This window comes from Miniopterus schreibersii (genome assembly GCF_964146895.1).
Source record: "Miniopterus schreibersii genome assembly, chromosome: 11".
Lineage (NCBI taxonomy): Eukaryota > Metazoa > Chordata > Mammalia > Chiroptera > Miniopteridae > Miniopterus > Miniopterus schreibersii.
The window spans coordinates 111413-128365 of NC_138111.1; the positions used below are offsets into that span (position 1 = coordinate 111413).

At 51.3% G+C, this 16953-nt stretch overlaps 1 protein-coding gene across 2 annotated transcripts in view; it reads left to right on the forward strand.

The window, feature by feature from the left end:
- CAMSAP1 (calmodulin regulated spectrin associated protein 1) overlaps positions 1-16953 on the forward strand; it is a 36776-nt gene that overhangs the window by 14668 nt on the left and 5155 nt on the right. The window contains exons 4-15 of one of the 2 annotated variants that reach the window (XM_081151139.1): positions 3446-3526; positions 4374-4406; positions 6932-7073; positions 8459-8598; positions 8925-9021; positions 10248-10425; positions 11135-11226; positions 11699-11783; positions 12351-14670; positions 15485-15621; positions 15933-16141; positions 16345-16447. In XM_081151139.1, coding sequence (XP_081007265.1) covers positions 3446-3526; positions 4374-4406; positions 6932-7073; positions 8459-8598; positions 8925-9021; positions 10248-10425; positions 11135-11226; positions 11699-11783; positions 12351-14670; positions 15485-15621; positions 15933-16141; positions 16345-16447 — 3617 coding nt within the window. The remainder of the gene's footprint in view (positions 1-3445; positions 3527-4373; positions 4407-6931; positions 7074-8458; positions 8599-8924; positions 9022-10247; positions 10426-11134; positions 11227-11698; positions 11784-12350; positions 14671-15484; positions 15622-15932; positions 16142-16344; positions 16448-16953) is intronic. The other variant, XM_081151138.1, reaches the window with a different exon arrangement.

The following is a 16953-nucleotide window of genomic DNA, read 5'->3' on the forward strand; positions in this document are numbered from 1 at the left end:
TGCTGGCCTCAGAAAATGAGTTGGGAAATATTCCCCCCTCAATTTCGTGAAGTAGTTTGTGTGTGATGAGTATTATTTTGTTCTTATGAATCTTTGATGGAATCACGGTCTGGAGTTTTCTTGGGAAGGTTTTGGTTATGAACTTAGTCTCTTTAGTACACACATAAGGTACTTAGGCTTTCTACATAATTTCGTGTCAGTTTGCTTACCTGTGACATCAGGGATCTGTCAGCTTTCTTTAAGTGCTTGAATTTATTAGCATAAAGTTCAAGTGTTTCCCTTACTGTCCTGTTCGTGTGCGTGGGGTCCAGAGTGATGTCCCACTGTTTTCTGCTTTTGGTTTTTATTGATTTCTTCAGTTGTGTTCTGTTTAATTCCCCCTCTTGTCTTATTACTTTTTTTTTCTGCTTAGTTTGGATTTAATGTGCTCTCCTTTCCAGTTTGTTAAGGTAGGAAGTTAGTTTTAAGCCTTTCTTCATTTCCACTGTAAACACAGCCGCTCATCCCTTGGCCGCACTAGCCCGTTTGTGTATGTTGTGGTTTCCATCATTTTCCTTAGAATGTTCTGTTTCATTTGCAGAGTCTTGTTTTATCAATCGGTTCTCTAGGCGTTTGTAGTTCAGTTCCCAAATAGTTGGGGGGGTTGGATAGTGCTAAGTACACTTTAAACTCTTAAAAATTACTATGCGTCTTAAAGAATTTTTTTTAAAAATATATCTTTATTGATGTCAGAGAGAGGAAAGGAGAGGGAGAGAGAGATAGAAACATCAATGATGAGAGAGTCATTGATCGAGCCCACAACCCGGGCATGTGCCCTGACTGGGAATCGAATCCCAATCTCCTGGATCCTAGGTCGATGCTCAACTGCTGAGCCACGCCTGGCCGGGCTTAAAGAATTTTTAAAAAATCGATCAATATTTACCATGTTAGAAAGTAAAAACAAGAAAGTTTAAAAATATTTGCTAATTCACTAAAAAAAACCAGTAAAGTAATTTCATGTTAATATAAATAATGTATTTTTTAATGAAAATAACTATTTTCCAAAATAAAAAAAAGTGGCACTGTTTTGCATTGTGAAGCCTGTCCCCTACCTGGTCCCTGAAAGGCGCAGTCCTCTTACCTGCGCCTCATTTAGTCTGTCACAGTTTGTTTGTTGAAGTGTGTGAAGAAAGCCTGGCTCCACGTGGATATGGAGTTAATTTGGAAGAGGGACAAGTATTTACATAATCTTTTCAGATAATTATGCACATCTTTTTTTGATTCTAAACTAAAACCTGACAAGTGGTAGTTTCTTGAAGGTTAATTGCAATTTGAAGCCATTGTCAGTGAACTTTTTAAAAAATTGAGATATAATTCACATGCTGTAAAATTTACTATTTTAAGTGCACATTTCATCAGTTTTTAGTATATTCACCAGGTAGTACAGCTGTCACCACTAATTCCACCCTGTTTATCACACCCCTTTATCCCCATGAATCTTCTGTCCACCCCTCTGGATGTGCCTGCCTGGACACTTCACGTCCATTTTGTCACACCTGGCCTTCCGTGTCTGACTTCCCCCACTCAGTGTCCTGTTTCTGCTCGGCTCTGCGTGTAGCCCATCATACCTCAGCCTCTTCATGGTGAGGCTGCTCCGTGTGTGCAGAGACTGTTCTTTTCATTCCTCCCTCCGCTGATGCATGTCCCTGTGTGCACTTTCTGGCTCTCGTGAACAGCTGTGAACATTCGGGTACATGTTTTTGTGTGGGTGTGTTTTGCTTTTTCTTGGGTGGATACCTCGGGGTAGAATTGCTGGGTCATGTGGATCCTCTCTGTTTAAATTTTTGAAGACCTGGCAGACTTTTCCACAGTGGTGGTACCTTTTACTTTCCCACCAGCAATACCTGAGGTTTCCAGTTTCCCACGTCCTTGCTAACACTGATTTTCTGATTTTTCAGTGCTAGCCGTTCTGGAGGGTGTGAGGGGTCTCATTGTGGTTTAGATGTGGTGACTGATGACCAAAGCCTCTTTCCATGCACTGTTGGCAATTTGTAGCTCTTTTCAGAAATGTCTGTTTAGATCTTTTGCCCATTTGAAAATAGGATCATTTGTGTTTTATTGTTGTAAGAATTCTTTCATATATTCTAATACTAGATAAGTGAATTTTTAAAAAATATTTTTTTATTGACTTTTAGAGAGAGAGGAAGGGAGAGGGGGAGAAAGAGAAACATCAATGTGAGAGAAAAACATCAATCGGCTGCCTCCTGTACACACCCCAACCAAGGATCAAACCCGCAACCTGGGCATGAGCCCTGACCAGGAATCAAACCAGGGACCTTTCCGTGCATGGGACAGCGCTCAGGCAACTGAGCCACGCCAGCCAGGGCTGGGTGAATTTTTTGTACTCTGTTATATGAAAGTCTGTTTCTCTTTCTTGCCTTCGCCCTGGCCCTTTTACTCACCCATGGTTTTGTAGCGTCCTGCATTGGTAATTTGGGAAATTGTTTCACTGAGTTTTGTAGATTTCACCAGGGTTGTTTCCTCTAATGACACAGTATCAAAAGTCACATTCATGAATATCACCAATCTAATCGGAAAGTTCTTTCCAGATTAGGAAGCCATCTAGGTTAATTTTCCCCCAAAACTTTTTATTTCCTACATTTTTTTATGAAGAAAATTTTAAACATGCAGGAAAGTTTCTTGAAAGAGTTATACAGAGAACAACCATATGCCCACCACCTAGACTTTACAACTAACATCTTACGGTACTTGCTCTATCACTTATCCACCTGCTGATACATGTTTTAATTCATTTATTTTTAATTTTATTTATATTGATTTTTCTTCTGTTTTTCTTTTAAAACAACTTTCCTACCTTCTTAATTTGAATCACATGAGTTGTCTATATTCTTGTTTAATAATAAAAGATTCAGTTCTGTGCCTTTTCATCAGATAACTCCGACCATGACCCTATAGGCATCGATGAGTATCTTTCTCCATGGTATTATTTTATAATTGCAATTTCTATTTTATTTTTGACTTAATAATTCCAGGAGAGAGTATTTTAATTTCTACAAAGTGGTATTAACTGTTTAAGGAGTGTGCAGTGTGCCTATGACTCAGGTTTATTTAGTGTTACTCTGTAGTCAGGGAACCTATGAGCCAGCCTCTGGCTCCTCAGTGGGGGTCTCCGCCAACTGTCTCATCAGCACCTCTGTCGATGGGATGAGGACCGGCGCCATGTGCACACCCTGGAAGTGAGGTGGCAGCCCCGTGTGGCGTTTGGGGCGTCTTGGTTCTCTGCGCAGCCACAGGTCACAAGGAGTCCTAGGTCTTGCGTGTGTGTAACCGTCTAGGTACCTGCTTCTCGGAAGCAGAGTCAGACAGTGGGGCTGGTGCCCCGGGAGGATACGGAGACCAGCGCTGGAGGCAGGCGCCTTGTTAATACCTTTTTCTTCCCCTTTAGGTGAATCTTAAAATGAGAGAGATAACAGAGAAAGAAGGGAAGCTCAGACAGCAGCTGCTTGAGAGCCCAGCTCATCAGAAGGTAAAGGGCCATTGGACTTCTCTGTGGTGTGAGTGTTGCTCCTGTCCTGGAGGGTCAGCCATGTTCACCACTGTCACTTTCACCTTTCCTCACAAGACAGGAAGGTCTCCTGGCCCCGGCAGGCTGGCCCTGAGCACCTTGGTGGCAGTGGGCACACAGCATGCACCCTCTCACCCTGGCAGGGGTGTCCTGTGTGTAACCTGGGGGTGAAGGGGACGTTGGGAGGTATGAGGTTCCAGGAGTTGGCTTCTACAAGTCAGCAAGTGAGGAGGATGTTGCCAGCGGCACCTTGCAGACCTCTGCACTGCCTACGAGGTCCTGGGAGGCTAGCTTTGTGCCCTAAAGCCCCGCGTGGGGTTATGGCAGGGCCCTGTGACACAGCTGACGAAATGACGCAGGTGGTGTGGGTTCGTTCTGGTCATTTCTGTTCTTCCCTGATACTGTTTTTTGGCCAAGTACGTGTATGACTGAATCCACATCCCCTAAACCCATGGCGATGTGGCCCAGCGTGTATGCGGTCTGCCGGCATCCCCTTCAGCTGTAGGGATGTGTAGGCACCACATGCGTGACTACTTTTGTTCCTCCTGTCCTTGGACAAGACAGATGACGCACTGTGCCCCTCCCGAGGAGCACTTGGCATCTGTTGTCTTTGGTTCCCAGCCTGTACCGTGTTTCCGGAGTTTTCTTTGCTCCCCCAGAGACTGGTGGTGTAAGAGTGCCTGTAACTTTCGATATGGGGTCACGGGCACGGGTCCCTTCGTGTACACCTGTGTATGATGTCTGTCCACATGTGGGCCCGGCCCGCTGACCCTCCTCTCCTGCCTTCTTCCTCCTGCTTCCCGAGCAGTCTCCCTCCAAGTGGTACTGGAAGTTGGTGCCCGTAAGTGGACCCCTGCACCGCTGCCATCAGACGCCATCCTGTGCAGTCACCCGCTTCCATCCCAGTTGCCCGCACTGCCGTTTCCCTGTTTGAGTGTCCTGGTGCCGCACTTGGTTCAGTGTGGGCGGGGCCTGAGTCTGGGCTGAGGGGTTTCATTTTCCATGCTGTGGGCGCTTGGAGTTCCGAGGCGTGTCTCATAGGCAGTGCACAGTTAGGTGTTGCCAGTTTCCAAGGTGACAGACAGTGCTCTGCATTTGCTCTTGGACACTAGTCACTCTCTGTGATGAAAGTGGATGTAAAGACAGGGCCTGTTCTCTCTTGAGGGCTGATAAACCCCGAGCAACTCTTCTGTTAATCCTCACCTGGTCCGTTGATTTACTTTTATTTTTTTAATTTTTTTTTAGCGAGAGTGGAAGGGAGGGAGGGGGAGAGGAGGGAGAGAGAGAAACATCGATGCGAGAGACACACATCAACTGGTTGCCTCCCGCACATGCCCCTACCGAGGCCAGGGTTTGAACCTGCAACCCAGGTACATGCTGGAATAGAATCCTACGCTCTGACCACTGAGCCACACCAGCCAGGGAATGAGAGACTTCGTTTTGTCCTTTCTGATGTGACTGTCCCTAATGGTGACATGCCATGTCTAAATGCCTTTAGCATGGACCATCTGGTGTTAAAGGTGACCACCAGGTAAAGGCCCTTCTGCTGCCTGCCCTGGTGGGGGAGGCTACCCTTCCTTCCCAGGCTGGGATTTCTGGAATCCCAGTAGCTTGAAGTGAATCCCCATGACGAAAGTGAAAGGGGTGGTTTGGCCCCAGTCCTGGCTGTGCTCCTGTGGCGCCACCTGCAGGGGAGGAGTGGGGCCTGCAAAAGGGAGGTTTTGGAACACGGGCCTTCTTGCAGACCTTAGTTAATGTCTGCAAAACAGCCCAGAATTCTGCCACCCAGGCGGGGCCCTAGGTACAAGCTGGCAGGTGGGTCCCTGTGAGCAGTGGTCTGGTTTGCTTCATAGCTGATAATTTTGGTCTTTGAGGTATATTAATAACAAAGAAGAAAGCATTTTATGAATGTTTACATCTTTTAATTTTTTGAATTCTGAAAACCAAAGAGCAAAATGTCACAACAGTTATGTGGTTTAGTGAGAATGAGTAGAAAATTCAGCTGTCCTATAGGAAGGAGGTCTCAGAGGAGAGTGTTTCAGACACTGAGCAGTGAGACTCAGAGCATGGCCCTTCTAGTTCCTCGTAGGATTGATACCCACGCTGTCGGACCACAGTGGTCGGGCAGCAGGTTCCGAGGTTTCGCCTCGTCGCCCATGGCCTAGAGGTTTAACAGACCTTTCTGGCAGGTGGTTAGCTGCACTGATGTTTTCCCTAGTTCTAAGTTCACTCCATCCATCTTCAGTTGAGAAACCATTTGCTTCACTGCATGCTGTGGTTGGTCACTGTGTGTGCTGTTTGTCTGTCCGTGTGGGAGCTGGCCTGGCGCATGCCCTCATGTGTCTTGCATGCTGGAGCCAGGACCCGCTGTGTCAGCCCCTGCTGCGGCCCGAGAAACAAGTTAAAGTCTGAGGCGGAGTAGACCTAGTGACACGAAGGAAGCCTTGGTCCTGATTTCAAAAGGATGTGACAGATGTTTTATACCCATTGTCAGTATGATGATTCTACACCATAGGCTTATTAATAGAGACCCCCTTGAAACCCTTCATTGTGAGAGACCTTTTTCTCGGGTTGACCTCCCCTGCGTAACTGAGAAGGCCTGGCCCTCAGCAGACTGCCAGCCTCCTCTCTTGGACAAGTGTGGCTGTGAGACGTGCCCTAATATAATGCTCTATTGTGAATATTAATGCAGAAAACGGGACAGCAGGTTGTGGGGGACAGGTGCCCCCCTCCCCACGGCCTGGTCTGCACTCCTCACTTGCCCCTTGGTGATGGGGGCTTTGGGGCACATGGCTTCCCCTGAGGGTGAGGGGCACTTGTTCTGTAGGGCACCCTGCACACTGAGCCCTCCGTCTCCTGCTGCCTGGCAGCACTTCTTGACGCAGCACACACAGTTTTGTCTGACCTGGTTTCAGAAATTTCTCAAGCCAAATATTAATGCCATTTTGTATTTTCCTAATGCCGGACAAGGTGAACGCTGCTAGTACTGAAAAAAGGAACAGTAGCTGGGGTTTCCAAGCGATAGGATGTTCACAGTTAACTTGTTTCTCATCTGCTGTGGTAGCGGCTCTGGGCAGTGTAGACGTGCCTTTCTCCTCCTGTCTGTGCCTTGGCACTTCAGGGTGAGATGGCCCCGTCGTTAGCAATCGAGTACTGTCACCAGTGTAGCCGTGAGCTCAGCTCTTGGACCTTGACAGGCAGGTTCCAGGCAGAAGTCCTCCCGACATTTGGAGCTTTTCCCTGCAATCACCGTGTTCTGAGCATTGTTCAGCAGCTTCATGCTAACTCGATGAGCAGTCTGCCTGGGACGTGGGAGTAGTGAGGGCACCTCATGTGTAGAGACCGTTCTCTCTTTGTTGACCACAGGTGCGCTACCGCCGAGAGCACCTGTCCACGAGGCAGCCGCCCTACTTCCCGCTGCTGGAGGATCTGATGAGAGATGGCAGTGATGGGGCCGCGCTCCTGGCCGTGGTCCACTACTACTGCCCCGAGCAGATGAAACTGGATGGTGAGTGCAGAACCCCCCCCCGAGCACACCTTAGAGGCTCAGGAGCACCTGAGCACACTGAACCCAATGTTTGACAGCCGAGAGGACCTTGCCTCTGCATCCTCAGTGCCTCCTGAGGTGGGAGCGTGTGTGGAAATGTTTGGGGATGGTGCCCATACCTGAGCTGCCTCTTATCTGGAGGGAAATCGGATGGTGAAAACCAGGGTGAGAGTGAAGTCGCTGGGGCTCACCTCAGGCCTCAGCATGGTTAGGGTCTCGTCAGTCCTGCTGCAGGGATTTGAAACAACTGGGACCCAGTGTAGGTGGAGATCAAGTTCAGAGTGAGTCTGGCCCTAGCTGGTTAGGCTCAGTGGTCAAAGCGTCGGCCAGCGGACTGAAGGGTCCTGGGTTCGATTCCAGCAAAGGGCACCTGCCTCGGTTGCAGGCTCACTCTCTGGCCTTGGTCTGGGTGTGTGCAGGAGGCAACCAATCGATGTGTCTCTCTCATATCGATGTTTCTCTCTCTTTCTCTGTTTCCCTCTCTCTTCTTTCCATTCTCTCTGAAAAGCAATGGAAAAAATACCCTCGGGTGAGGGTTAAAAGAAAAAGTGAGTCTGGGCACAGACTGGGACACATGACCCTCTGTGCTCATCAGTGATACCGGGCGTCCCTGCCAGGCATCCCTGCCAGGTGCCCACAGCCTGACAGTGGGAGGGAGAGGTGAGGGACGCCATGAACAGCACTGCAGGGACGTCTACACAGGGCCAGAGGAGCAGGAATCCTGACCAGGTTCTGCTAAGCACCCTTCTCTCTGCGGGAGGAAGGCGCAAGGCCAAGAGAGTCCCCAGCACGGCCACGGGAGTTGGCTGATGGCCCCCAGGACACCTGTGCTTGGATTTGCTGGTTGAGGGCCTGGCACCTACACAGCAACCAAAAACTGGAAATTGTCCTGCCCCCGATGCTAGCAGCCAACTGTCCCCCACCCATGTGACTGAGGGAGACGCCTGCTCTGCACAGTCTCTGAATTTTGTGATTAGTCGTATTTTTATATCATTCTGTGGGCAGGCCTGGCATTTCTCATTTTATGCCCCCCACCCCATCACGAGGTAACTTCTGCAGAGGGTCCTGATGGTTAAACGCTAACCAGCTTATGCGCCTCCTTTTATAAACTGAACCCTGTTACTGTCCATTTTGGAAGCCCAGTCTTAAGATCCCGAGTAATTTCTGTTATGCTTTTTAGATGTTAACAGTTCAGGTCAGATCCTGGAGATTTCTCAGGTCTTCCTACTTGTAATACTGTGATATTTAAACCTCTTAATGTCGTAACCTTATAAATATCAGCACTGCCTTCGTATACTTATGAAGCAGAACGTCTTTATAATTGTGCTTTTCTTTTTATCTATTAGATATATGTTTGAAGGAGGTAACATCGATGGCTGACAGTCTGTATAACATTCGGCTTCTGAGGGAGTTCTCGAATGAATACCTTAACAGATGCTTTTACCTCACCTTAGAAGACATGCTGTATGCTCCCTTAGTGCTGAAGGTAACCGTGGATTACGTAACACGCACTTGTCCATTCGTTTGTTTTTTGTTACTCCTCACCTGAGGATATTTTTTCCATTGATTTTTTTAGAAAGTGGGAGGAAAGGGGGAAGAGAGGGAAAGAGAGAAGCATTGATGTGAGAGAGACACATTGACTGGTTGCCTCCTGTAATCCAGGTATGTGCCTTTGGCTGGAATTGAACCCTGGACCCTTCAGTCCTCAGGCCGACGCTCTAACGTCTGAGAAAAACTGGCTAGTCCTGAAACACATTTTTAAAACCATGTGTGAATAAGCTGCTTATCATGTCCTGGGTTTTTTTCTTGTAGCCGAACGTTATGGTTTTTATTGCTGAACTCTTCTGGTGGTTTGAGAATGTCAGACCAGACTTTGTTCAACCCAGGGATGTTCAGGAGCTGAAAGATGGTGAGTGACGACTGGTCAGCGGATAGCTGTTTCCTCTGAGAGAGTTTCAGTACTCAGAGGTGTCCCTAATCTCCTCCTAAGTTTTTGTACAGCAATGGTGTCTGAATGTAAATGGCTTCATTTGGGAGTAGAGCCTGTGCCCTATCTGGTGTCCTCCCACGTGGTCCTCGCACTGGGCAGCTGCACCCATCCTTGTCCCAGAACCAGAGCCTGAGAGGCGCGGGATTCTGAGGAGCTTCCTCAATGAGAGGTGCAGCTGTGCTCAGTTTGCCCACTTGCAAGGTCGTACGTTTGCCCGACAACAAGGCAGGACATGCCCATGTTCACCTGAGTAGGATAACCTGCCAGCCTTGAGACTCTGAAGCTTCTGGGAGGTGACGTGGGAGAGTGTGTTCCTGTCCTGTGGTTTCTTTTAAAGAGTATCAAGGTATTGGCCACAAAAGGAAAAGTTGATGAAAACTGAGCCACGATAAAGTAAGAACTGTCCACGGGGAAGATCCTTGCTGGCCGTCAGTAGGCAGCTGCTGTCTGGAATGTGTAGAAAGCTTCCTCAGCAGCAAGCGGGAGAAAACCCACAGTGAGGTGCTCAGGAGACTGGGCCTTAATCGGGTACTTTATGAAAGTGGCTTCATGTGCCCACTGCTCACCCCCTCAGTAGACCCGACAAGCCCTGTGAGACCCCACCAGACTGGCAGAGGGACAGCTGAGCACTGCCAGGTTCAGCTGTGCCCAGGAGTATTCCCCACCCTGTCCCCAGCTCAGGCACCTCGGCATCCCCCTCGCTCAAAGGGCCAGTAGCCTGTTCTGACTCCAAGTCCAGCCCTTCCCAGCACCCATAAGTGTCCCAGGAGGTGGTGTCCGTACCCGCTCACCTCTCTGCCTCAGACCTCCTGGGAAACAGCCTTGGAGATGGGTTCCTGTTCCAGGCTGGAGCTGCAGTGGCCACCAGGGTGGTTGGTCCGCTGGAGGCTGCTGTGGGTGGTCAGAGACACCAGCCAGTCTCACCACTTCTTGTTCTGGTCTGTGCTGTGTCTTTAAATTTTGGTGAGGTATTTGCAGTCATCAAGAATATGTTGGTTGAACCTGAAACCAGTTTTTTTGGAGAAGCTTGGTTTTAAGTAGAAGTAATGCTATTTTTGGTGCTTATAAAGGCAGCAGGGTTTTCTAGATGCTTCTTGCTAATGTAACTAAATAATAACATTTCTATAAAATTTTTATTTCTGCAGCAAAAACTGTGTCACACCAAAAGAGCAGCCGGCCCCCTGTTCCTATTTCCAACGCCACCAAGCGCAGCTTCCTAGGTAGTCCTGCAGCGGCAAGCCCAGCTGAGCTGCAGCCCCCCACTCAGCTGCCGGCTGAGGGATGTCACAGGCACCACCTGCACCCCGAGGAGCCTGACCATCTGTAAGTCTGTCTGCTTTCGGAGTTAAGTCACTGTCCTGTTTCCCTTTCTTGTTACTTTTCATGAGAGGTGATAGGAAAACCACTCGAGTGTGTAGTGAAAGGTCTTCCCCTGCCCAGCCTCTGACCCCGCCCCTCCCAGAGGCAGGCGGGAAATGGGAATGCACACTTGAGTTTGTATTTATTTATTTATTATGAATCCTCACCAGAGGACATTTTTTTTCCATTGATTTTCAGAGAGAGTAGAAGGGAGGGAGGTGGGGCAGAGAGAGAGGGAGAGAGAAACATTCTGAGAGAGACATCGATTGGTTGCCTCCCGCACGCACCCCAGTCAGAGGGTGGAGAACCTACAACCCAAGTATGTGCCCTTGACCGGGAATCAAACACACAACACTTTGGTCCACAGGCCAACACTCCAACCACTCAGCCAAAACAGCCAGGGCTACGCTTGCATTTTTTGCTGTTAAAGTTGGAAACTCATTTTATCACAGACTATGACCAGAAGTCTTATGTCCCCAGTTGCAGTTTTGGGTTATTTATCCTAAGTTTGAAGTTCTCAGTACTCTTGGTTCATTTTTTTTAGTAATTAATTTTCCCAAAGAATCAGTGAATTTCTCACAGATGGTATGAATTCATGGATGGTCTGTAGTTTCTTTTGTGTTTGTTTTTGAACTTGGATTACTAAACCACTGATTTTTCACTCTAAATTTAGGGGGAAGGGGGCTTCTGCCTTCAGCCCATCGCATCCCTTACTGCCCCTGAGGCAAAGACAGCAGAGGACAGTGCCAGGAGAGGACCCCCCGGGTAAGTGCTCCTTTTCCTCTTCCCTCTACGGCAGGCAGCTCACTAAAGATAAAACAGCAGTTCTCAAGGTGAAGCCCTCTCATCATGATGCCAGGTTTTGTTTAAGACTGTGGCAGAGTAGAGTCAGTGTGCATTGATGTGCAGTAGGACTTACTCTCTCAAGAGTGGGAATACCATTAAATCGGGTACATTGTGTGACTTATGCAGAAGGTCACTCTGTGTGCACCTAAGCAAGAGCGCACGTGTATTGATGGTCACTTAAAAGCTCTGACTGTTTCATGACCGGACAGATTACCATTGAGTTGAACGTTACTGTTGACACTGTTGAATGTTACAGTGTGTGATTATTGGCTCTCTGTGGACTGTGTCTTGATGCATTTCCATGAAAAATGGTTATTGTGCCGAAAGAGTTTCAAATAACATAAAATGAGTCTCTTACTACTGAGCACACAAACTGCTCTTCCACCCTCAGATCAGCGACACCGGTCCAGTTCCTTGACCCGAGTGGACGGGCAGCCACAGGGAGCAGCAGTAGCGTGGCCAGAAAAGAAAAACAGGTGAGCCATGTGGAATGTTCCTTAGACTGATGGCAGTCTCCTGCCATGGCCCAGACCCCGGGGCGCACCAAAGCCTCGGGCAGAGTGGCGAGGGCGCCTTGACTGGTGATGTTGCAGCAACTGAGAGTCAGCACCAGGGGTGAGGACCGCGCCAGGCAGCGCAGAGATCGGCAGACGTGTGAACAGTGCCTCTCTTCACATCTTAACTCTGGTTTCAGAAAATGTGTCCATTTTTCATGTAATGGGATTTTTACTGCAATTTTGATCGACTAAAAGTTTCACTTTAATTTCTAGTATGATAAATGTTGATTGGTAACGATAAATGTAAGTGAAAGCTTTTTGGAGTCTTCAGTGGTTTCTAAGGGTGTAAGGTGGTCCTGGGGGCTGAATGTCTGAGAACATGGAGCTAGCTCTGGCCGCCTTCGCTCGGGGAGGGTTTTTCTAATTCTCCAAGTGAAAGTGTGTGATGTTCATAGTCTGTCTTCGTAACTGGTGCTGTCGTCACTTGCTGTTGGGGCCGCCTCTGGCATGACAGCGCGTGTCCAATGGCTCTTCCCTGTGTCACAGGCCTGTGTCTCAGCCAGCGCCCTTTGCTCTCCATCACGCTGCGAGCTGCGACGCAGACCCCGGCTCTGGTGACAGCATCAGCTTGGCCCGCTCCATCAGCAAGGACAGTTTGGCCTCCAATATCATCACCCTGACCCCCCAGAACCAGCCGCACCCTACCGCCCTGAGGGCCACTGGGAAAAGCCTCCTGAACAACGTCGACATCGAGGACGAAGAGCTTGTGGCCATCATCAGGACGGATGGGGCTCCCCATGGCAGTGCCCTGGGCCCAATGGCAAGCGCCAGGTCTCCTCAGAGACTGGCCAGCACCTTAGAAAGTAAGCCTGACAGTTTCTTCTTGGAGCCATTGGTGCCGGCCGTGCTCCGGCCTGCCAAGGAGAAGCAGGCAGTTGCCAAGGAGGATGAGTGCGGGGAAGGGAGGCCGAGGAGCTGCATGGCTAGGAGGCCCGGTGAGGGCCACCCACCTCTGGGAAGAAGGAAGGCTCCTGGTAGCCACGTCAGTCACGACTTGAATAGGACTTTCACCCCGATCTCCAGCTCAGAGCTGTGCACGAAGGCAGGGCCTCAGGCCAGGGAAGCCAGCAGCGAGCCTCTGGCCAGCAGTAGTTTCGATCTGTTATCTCAGGGACAGCCTGCCGACGGCTTTTTTCTTCATGTGGGCCGAACCGATGACGATACTGAGGGCAGGCTCCATGTCAGCTGTGCGAGAAGCCCTTGCACCCATGACCCAGAGCCGTGGACTGTCCTGAGGCAGGACTCTGACTCGGACGTCGCCGACCTGGAGGAGGTCGAGCACGATTTCATCTGTGAGGACCACCCTGTGCTGATGGCACAGTATGTGGGTGAGGAGGAGTCGGCCAAGCTGCAGGAGGACATGAAGGTGAAGGAGCACGAGGACAAGGATGGCGCCAGTGGCCGCTCCAGCCCCTGCCTGAGCACCGTCTCCCAGGTCAGCAGCGTCTCCGTGGCCAGTGGGAGTGCAAAAATGACCAGCTTCGCGGAAAGGAAGTTCCAGAGGCTCAACAGCTGTGAGACCAAGTCCAGTACAAGCAGCTCCCAGAAGACCACACCCGACGCCTCAGAGAGCTGCCCCGCCCCTTTGACCACATGGAAGCAGAAGAGAGAGCAGAGCCCCAACAGGCAGGGCAGGGACCACGCCAGCCTCCTGGCGTCTGAGCTGGTGCAGCTGCACATGCAGCTGGAGGAGAAGCGGAGGGCCATCGAGGCCCAGAAGAAAAAGATGGAGGCATTGTCTGCCCGCCAGCGCCTGAAGCTGGGGAAGGCGGCCTTCCTACACGTGGTCAAGAAGGGCAAGGCCGAAGCCGGCCCCCAGCCCCTGAGGCCGGAGCACAGTGAGGACTTCGATGGCGCCATGTCCAAGACGGAAGGATTTCTGGTCAGAGAGCAAGGCAGGGAGGACATGAGTGCGTGTCAGGATGTCGACAAAGAGAACCTGGCATTCCTGCAGCAGCACAAGCAGAAGGACCCCACCACCCTGCAGGAGCTGGAGAAGAGCAAAGCACTGTCCGCTGCCCTCATGGAGGTGGCTGGGGACGGGGCAGACATGGGCGAAGGTGACCTCTCCATTGAGAAGCTCAATGAGACCATCAGCACGCTGCAGCAGGCCATCCTGAAGATATCTCAGCAGCAGGAGCAGCTGCTCATGAAGTCCCCTGTGGCGCCAGCTCTGGGTTCCAGAAACAACGCCCAGGACCCGAAAGTCAAGGTGTCCATCCACTTTGCTGAGCCACTCTCTCCCCCTGGAGTGACCGGTCACCGCAAGCCTCCCCGTCTTGGGCAGGGTCGAAATTCCCGGTCGGGACGACCAGCCGAGCTGAAGGTTGCAAAGGACAGGCAGCAGGGTTCCCGCAGTAAGACCCCAACACCCAGCATGGAGGCCCTTCCGCATGGACGGCCTTTCCCGCCGCGGATGCCCTCCGACCTGGGCTGGGATGGCGTTGCAGACCCCGGGGCTGACCCTCACGAGAAGTGCTTCTTTGACAGTTACCGGCTCCATGACGAGAGTAACCAGCGGGCATTGGTCTTGTCTTCCCCCAAAGATGCAAACATCCTGTCAGAACAAATGAGCCTCAAAGAAGTTGATATCAGTGTGAAGGAGGCAGGGCTCAGTGCCCCGGCTGTCTCGGGGAAAGAGGACATCCCCACGGATGGGCCCCCGAGGAGCAAGGCGAGCCTCATCGAGGTGGACCTGTCAGACCTGAAGGCCCCCGACGAGGACGGGCAGACTGAGGGCCTTGAGAGCTCGGTGGACCTCAGCGGTGACAGCGACCAGAAGCCGGGGGTTGGCTTCTTCTTCAAGGTAAACAGCACTTTGTTCAAGGTAGCGCTGTGTCCGACGTGGTCAGTGTCGTCGCTTTATTTTAGTTGTGAGGGTGTTGCAAAGAGCTTCCATTCAGAGCAGGGCCCGCAGACCTGCCTGTGAAGGGCCAGGGCTGAAGTCTGTCACCAGGACTCAGCTCCTCTCACAGCAGCACATCCAGCACCAGCGTGTGTGCCAGCTAAGCCTGGGGTATGGGCCTTTTTCATGTGTCACGAAGTGGTTTTCTTTTGGTGGGTTTCCAATCTCTCTGAAATGTAAAAATAGTCTTGGCTCACAGGCTCCATAGGAGCAGGCCGAGGTCTGTCGGGCCTGCAGTGGAACCTACATGGCTGTGGAGACTAGAAGCGTTTTTCCCTTGGTGCCGCTTGTCGTTTTGTTAGGAAGAAGAGAAAAGTGAGCTGTGAGGACGCCTTTGGGTTTAGTATAAGTGTCTCCTTTCCTCCAGGCAGCTGGGAGGGTGGACGTACCACCACCGTCTGATGTATCTCAGCAGAGACGCTTGCTCTGCTTGGCATCTGTGCTTTAAAGTGGAAACAGACGAGCAGACAGCTGGGTGTTGGCTCACACGCGGAAATACATGTGCAGTTTTAAGGAGTCTGAGTTCAGTCTAGACCTCTGGGAACTGACAAGCTTCACAGATGCTTTTTGAACGGATGGCGTCTTTTCCGTTTGTATTTTGGCTGACTCGTCAGAAAGAGGAAGCGAGTCTGGACTGTGTTGAATCTCAGCCTGGGTCGCGGGGGGGGGGCTTGCTGTGCGGCCGGACCTCCCTGATGCGCCGTGCCTTCTGCAGGACGAACAGAAGGCAGAAGATGAACTCGCCAAGAAGCGGGCGGCCTTCCTCCTGAAGCAGCAGCGCAAGGCCGAGGAGGCCCGCATGCGCAAGCAGCAGCTGGAGGCTGAAGTGGAGCTCAAGAGGGACGAGGCCCGGTAACCTGGCTCCATGGGGCGGGGAGCTGGGCTGGCAGCCCCCATGTCTCAGGATGATCTCATGTCATGTCCTCTTCATCCCACTCAGGCTGGAATCTCCACCTGAGCCCTGAGAGTTTTGTGTGTTTATCCCATCATCAGTGGCGGGATGTGTGCCGCTGGGCATGGTGGCCCAACTGTGTCACGGGGCTGGGTCCTGACTCTGGGAGGGGGTGCAGGGCCCTCAGTCCCTAGGCCCCACTGTAGGAGGCCGTGCCTGCCCCACTCCAGGCATGTCCCTCTAACCAGGACGGTCTGACATTTCCTCTCAGGCGCAAAGCCGAGGAAGATCGGATACGGAAGGAGGAGGAGAAGGCTCGGCGAGAACTCATCAAGCAGGAGTACCTGCGAAGGAAGCAGCAGCAAGTCTTAGAGGAGCAGGGACTGGGCAACTCTAAGTCGAAGCCAAGAAAGCCACGGCCAAAGTCAGTCCACCGGGAAGAGCCGCGTAGTGACTCGGGAACCAAGTGCTCCTCAACCCGTAAGCAGACGGGTGGTGTGGGCAATGGCCCTGGGCCCCGTCAGCCAGGGGGATGCTGGGATAGGGGACGTGTAGGTGGCTTCTGCAGGGTGGGGAGACTGGAATGCAGAGCTCAGGACATTACTCAGGGCTGGTTCCTGGTTCTTTCTGCTGCACAAACCTGGTGGGATGAGCCCGTTTTACAAGTGTTTCTTCTCTGACAGCGGATAACCTGAGCCGGGCCCAGTCAGGCTCCAGCCTGTCCTTGGCCTCCGCAGCAACGACCGAGCCTGAGAGTGTTCACTCAGGGGGCACACCCACCCAGCGGTAAGGACATGGTAGGAGGTGGTCTGGGCTCCAGGATGCAGGCTCTCGGGTGGGTTCATCATGCAGCATTGACTCCACCGGCCTCCTTGCCCTCCTGCCACGCACTCGGAGACATCATGCTCTGTCCTTAAATACTCCAGCATGTGTCTTCTGTGAGCAGGGACTTCCTTGTGTAACCACAAGGGTCGGGCCAGCACTCCCATCGGCTCCACAGTCCACGCCCAGTTGTCACCAGTTGGGTCGTGTCCCGAGAACCGAGTTTCCTGTCAAGCCCACATGTGCCCTGTGTCTCTTTAGTCCACGGCAGTCCACAGCTCTTTGTCTTTCTTGACCTTGGCACAATATGTAGGGGCCCGTTACTTGTTGAGTGCCCTTCAGGGTGAGTTCCCTGTGTGTAGGTCCAGGCTGTGTGTTTGGGTGGGAACAGTCCAAGGGGAAGGTGTGTCTTTCTCAGAGTTGCCTCGCACTTTGACGTGGGTTGTTTAAGGTGCGCTTTTTCCACTGGC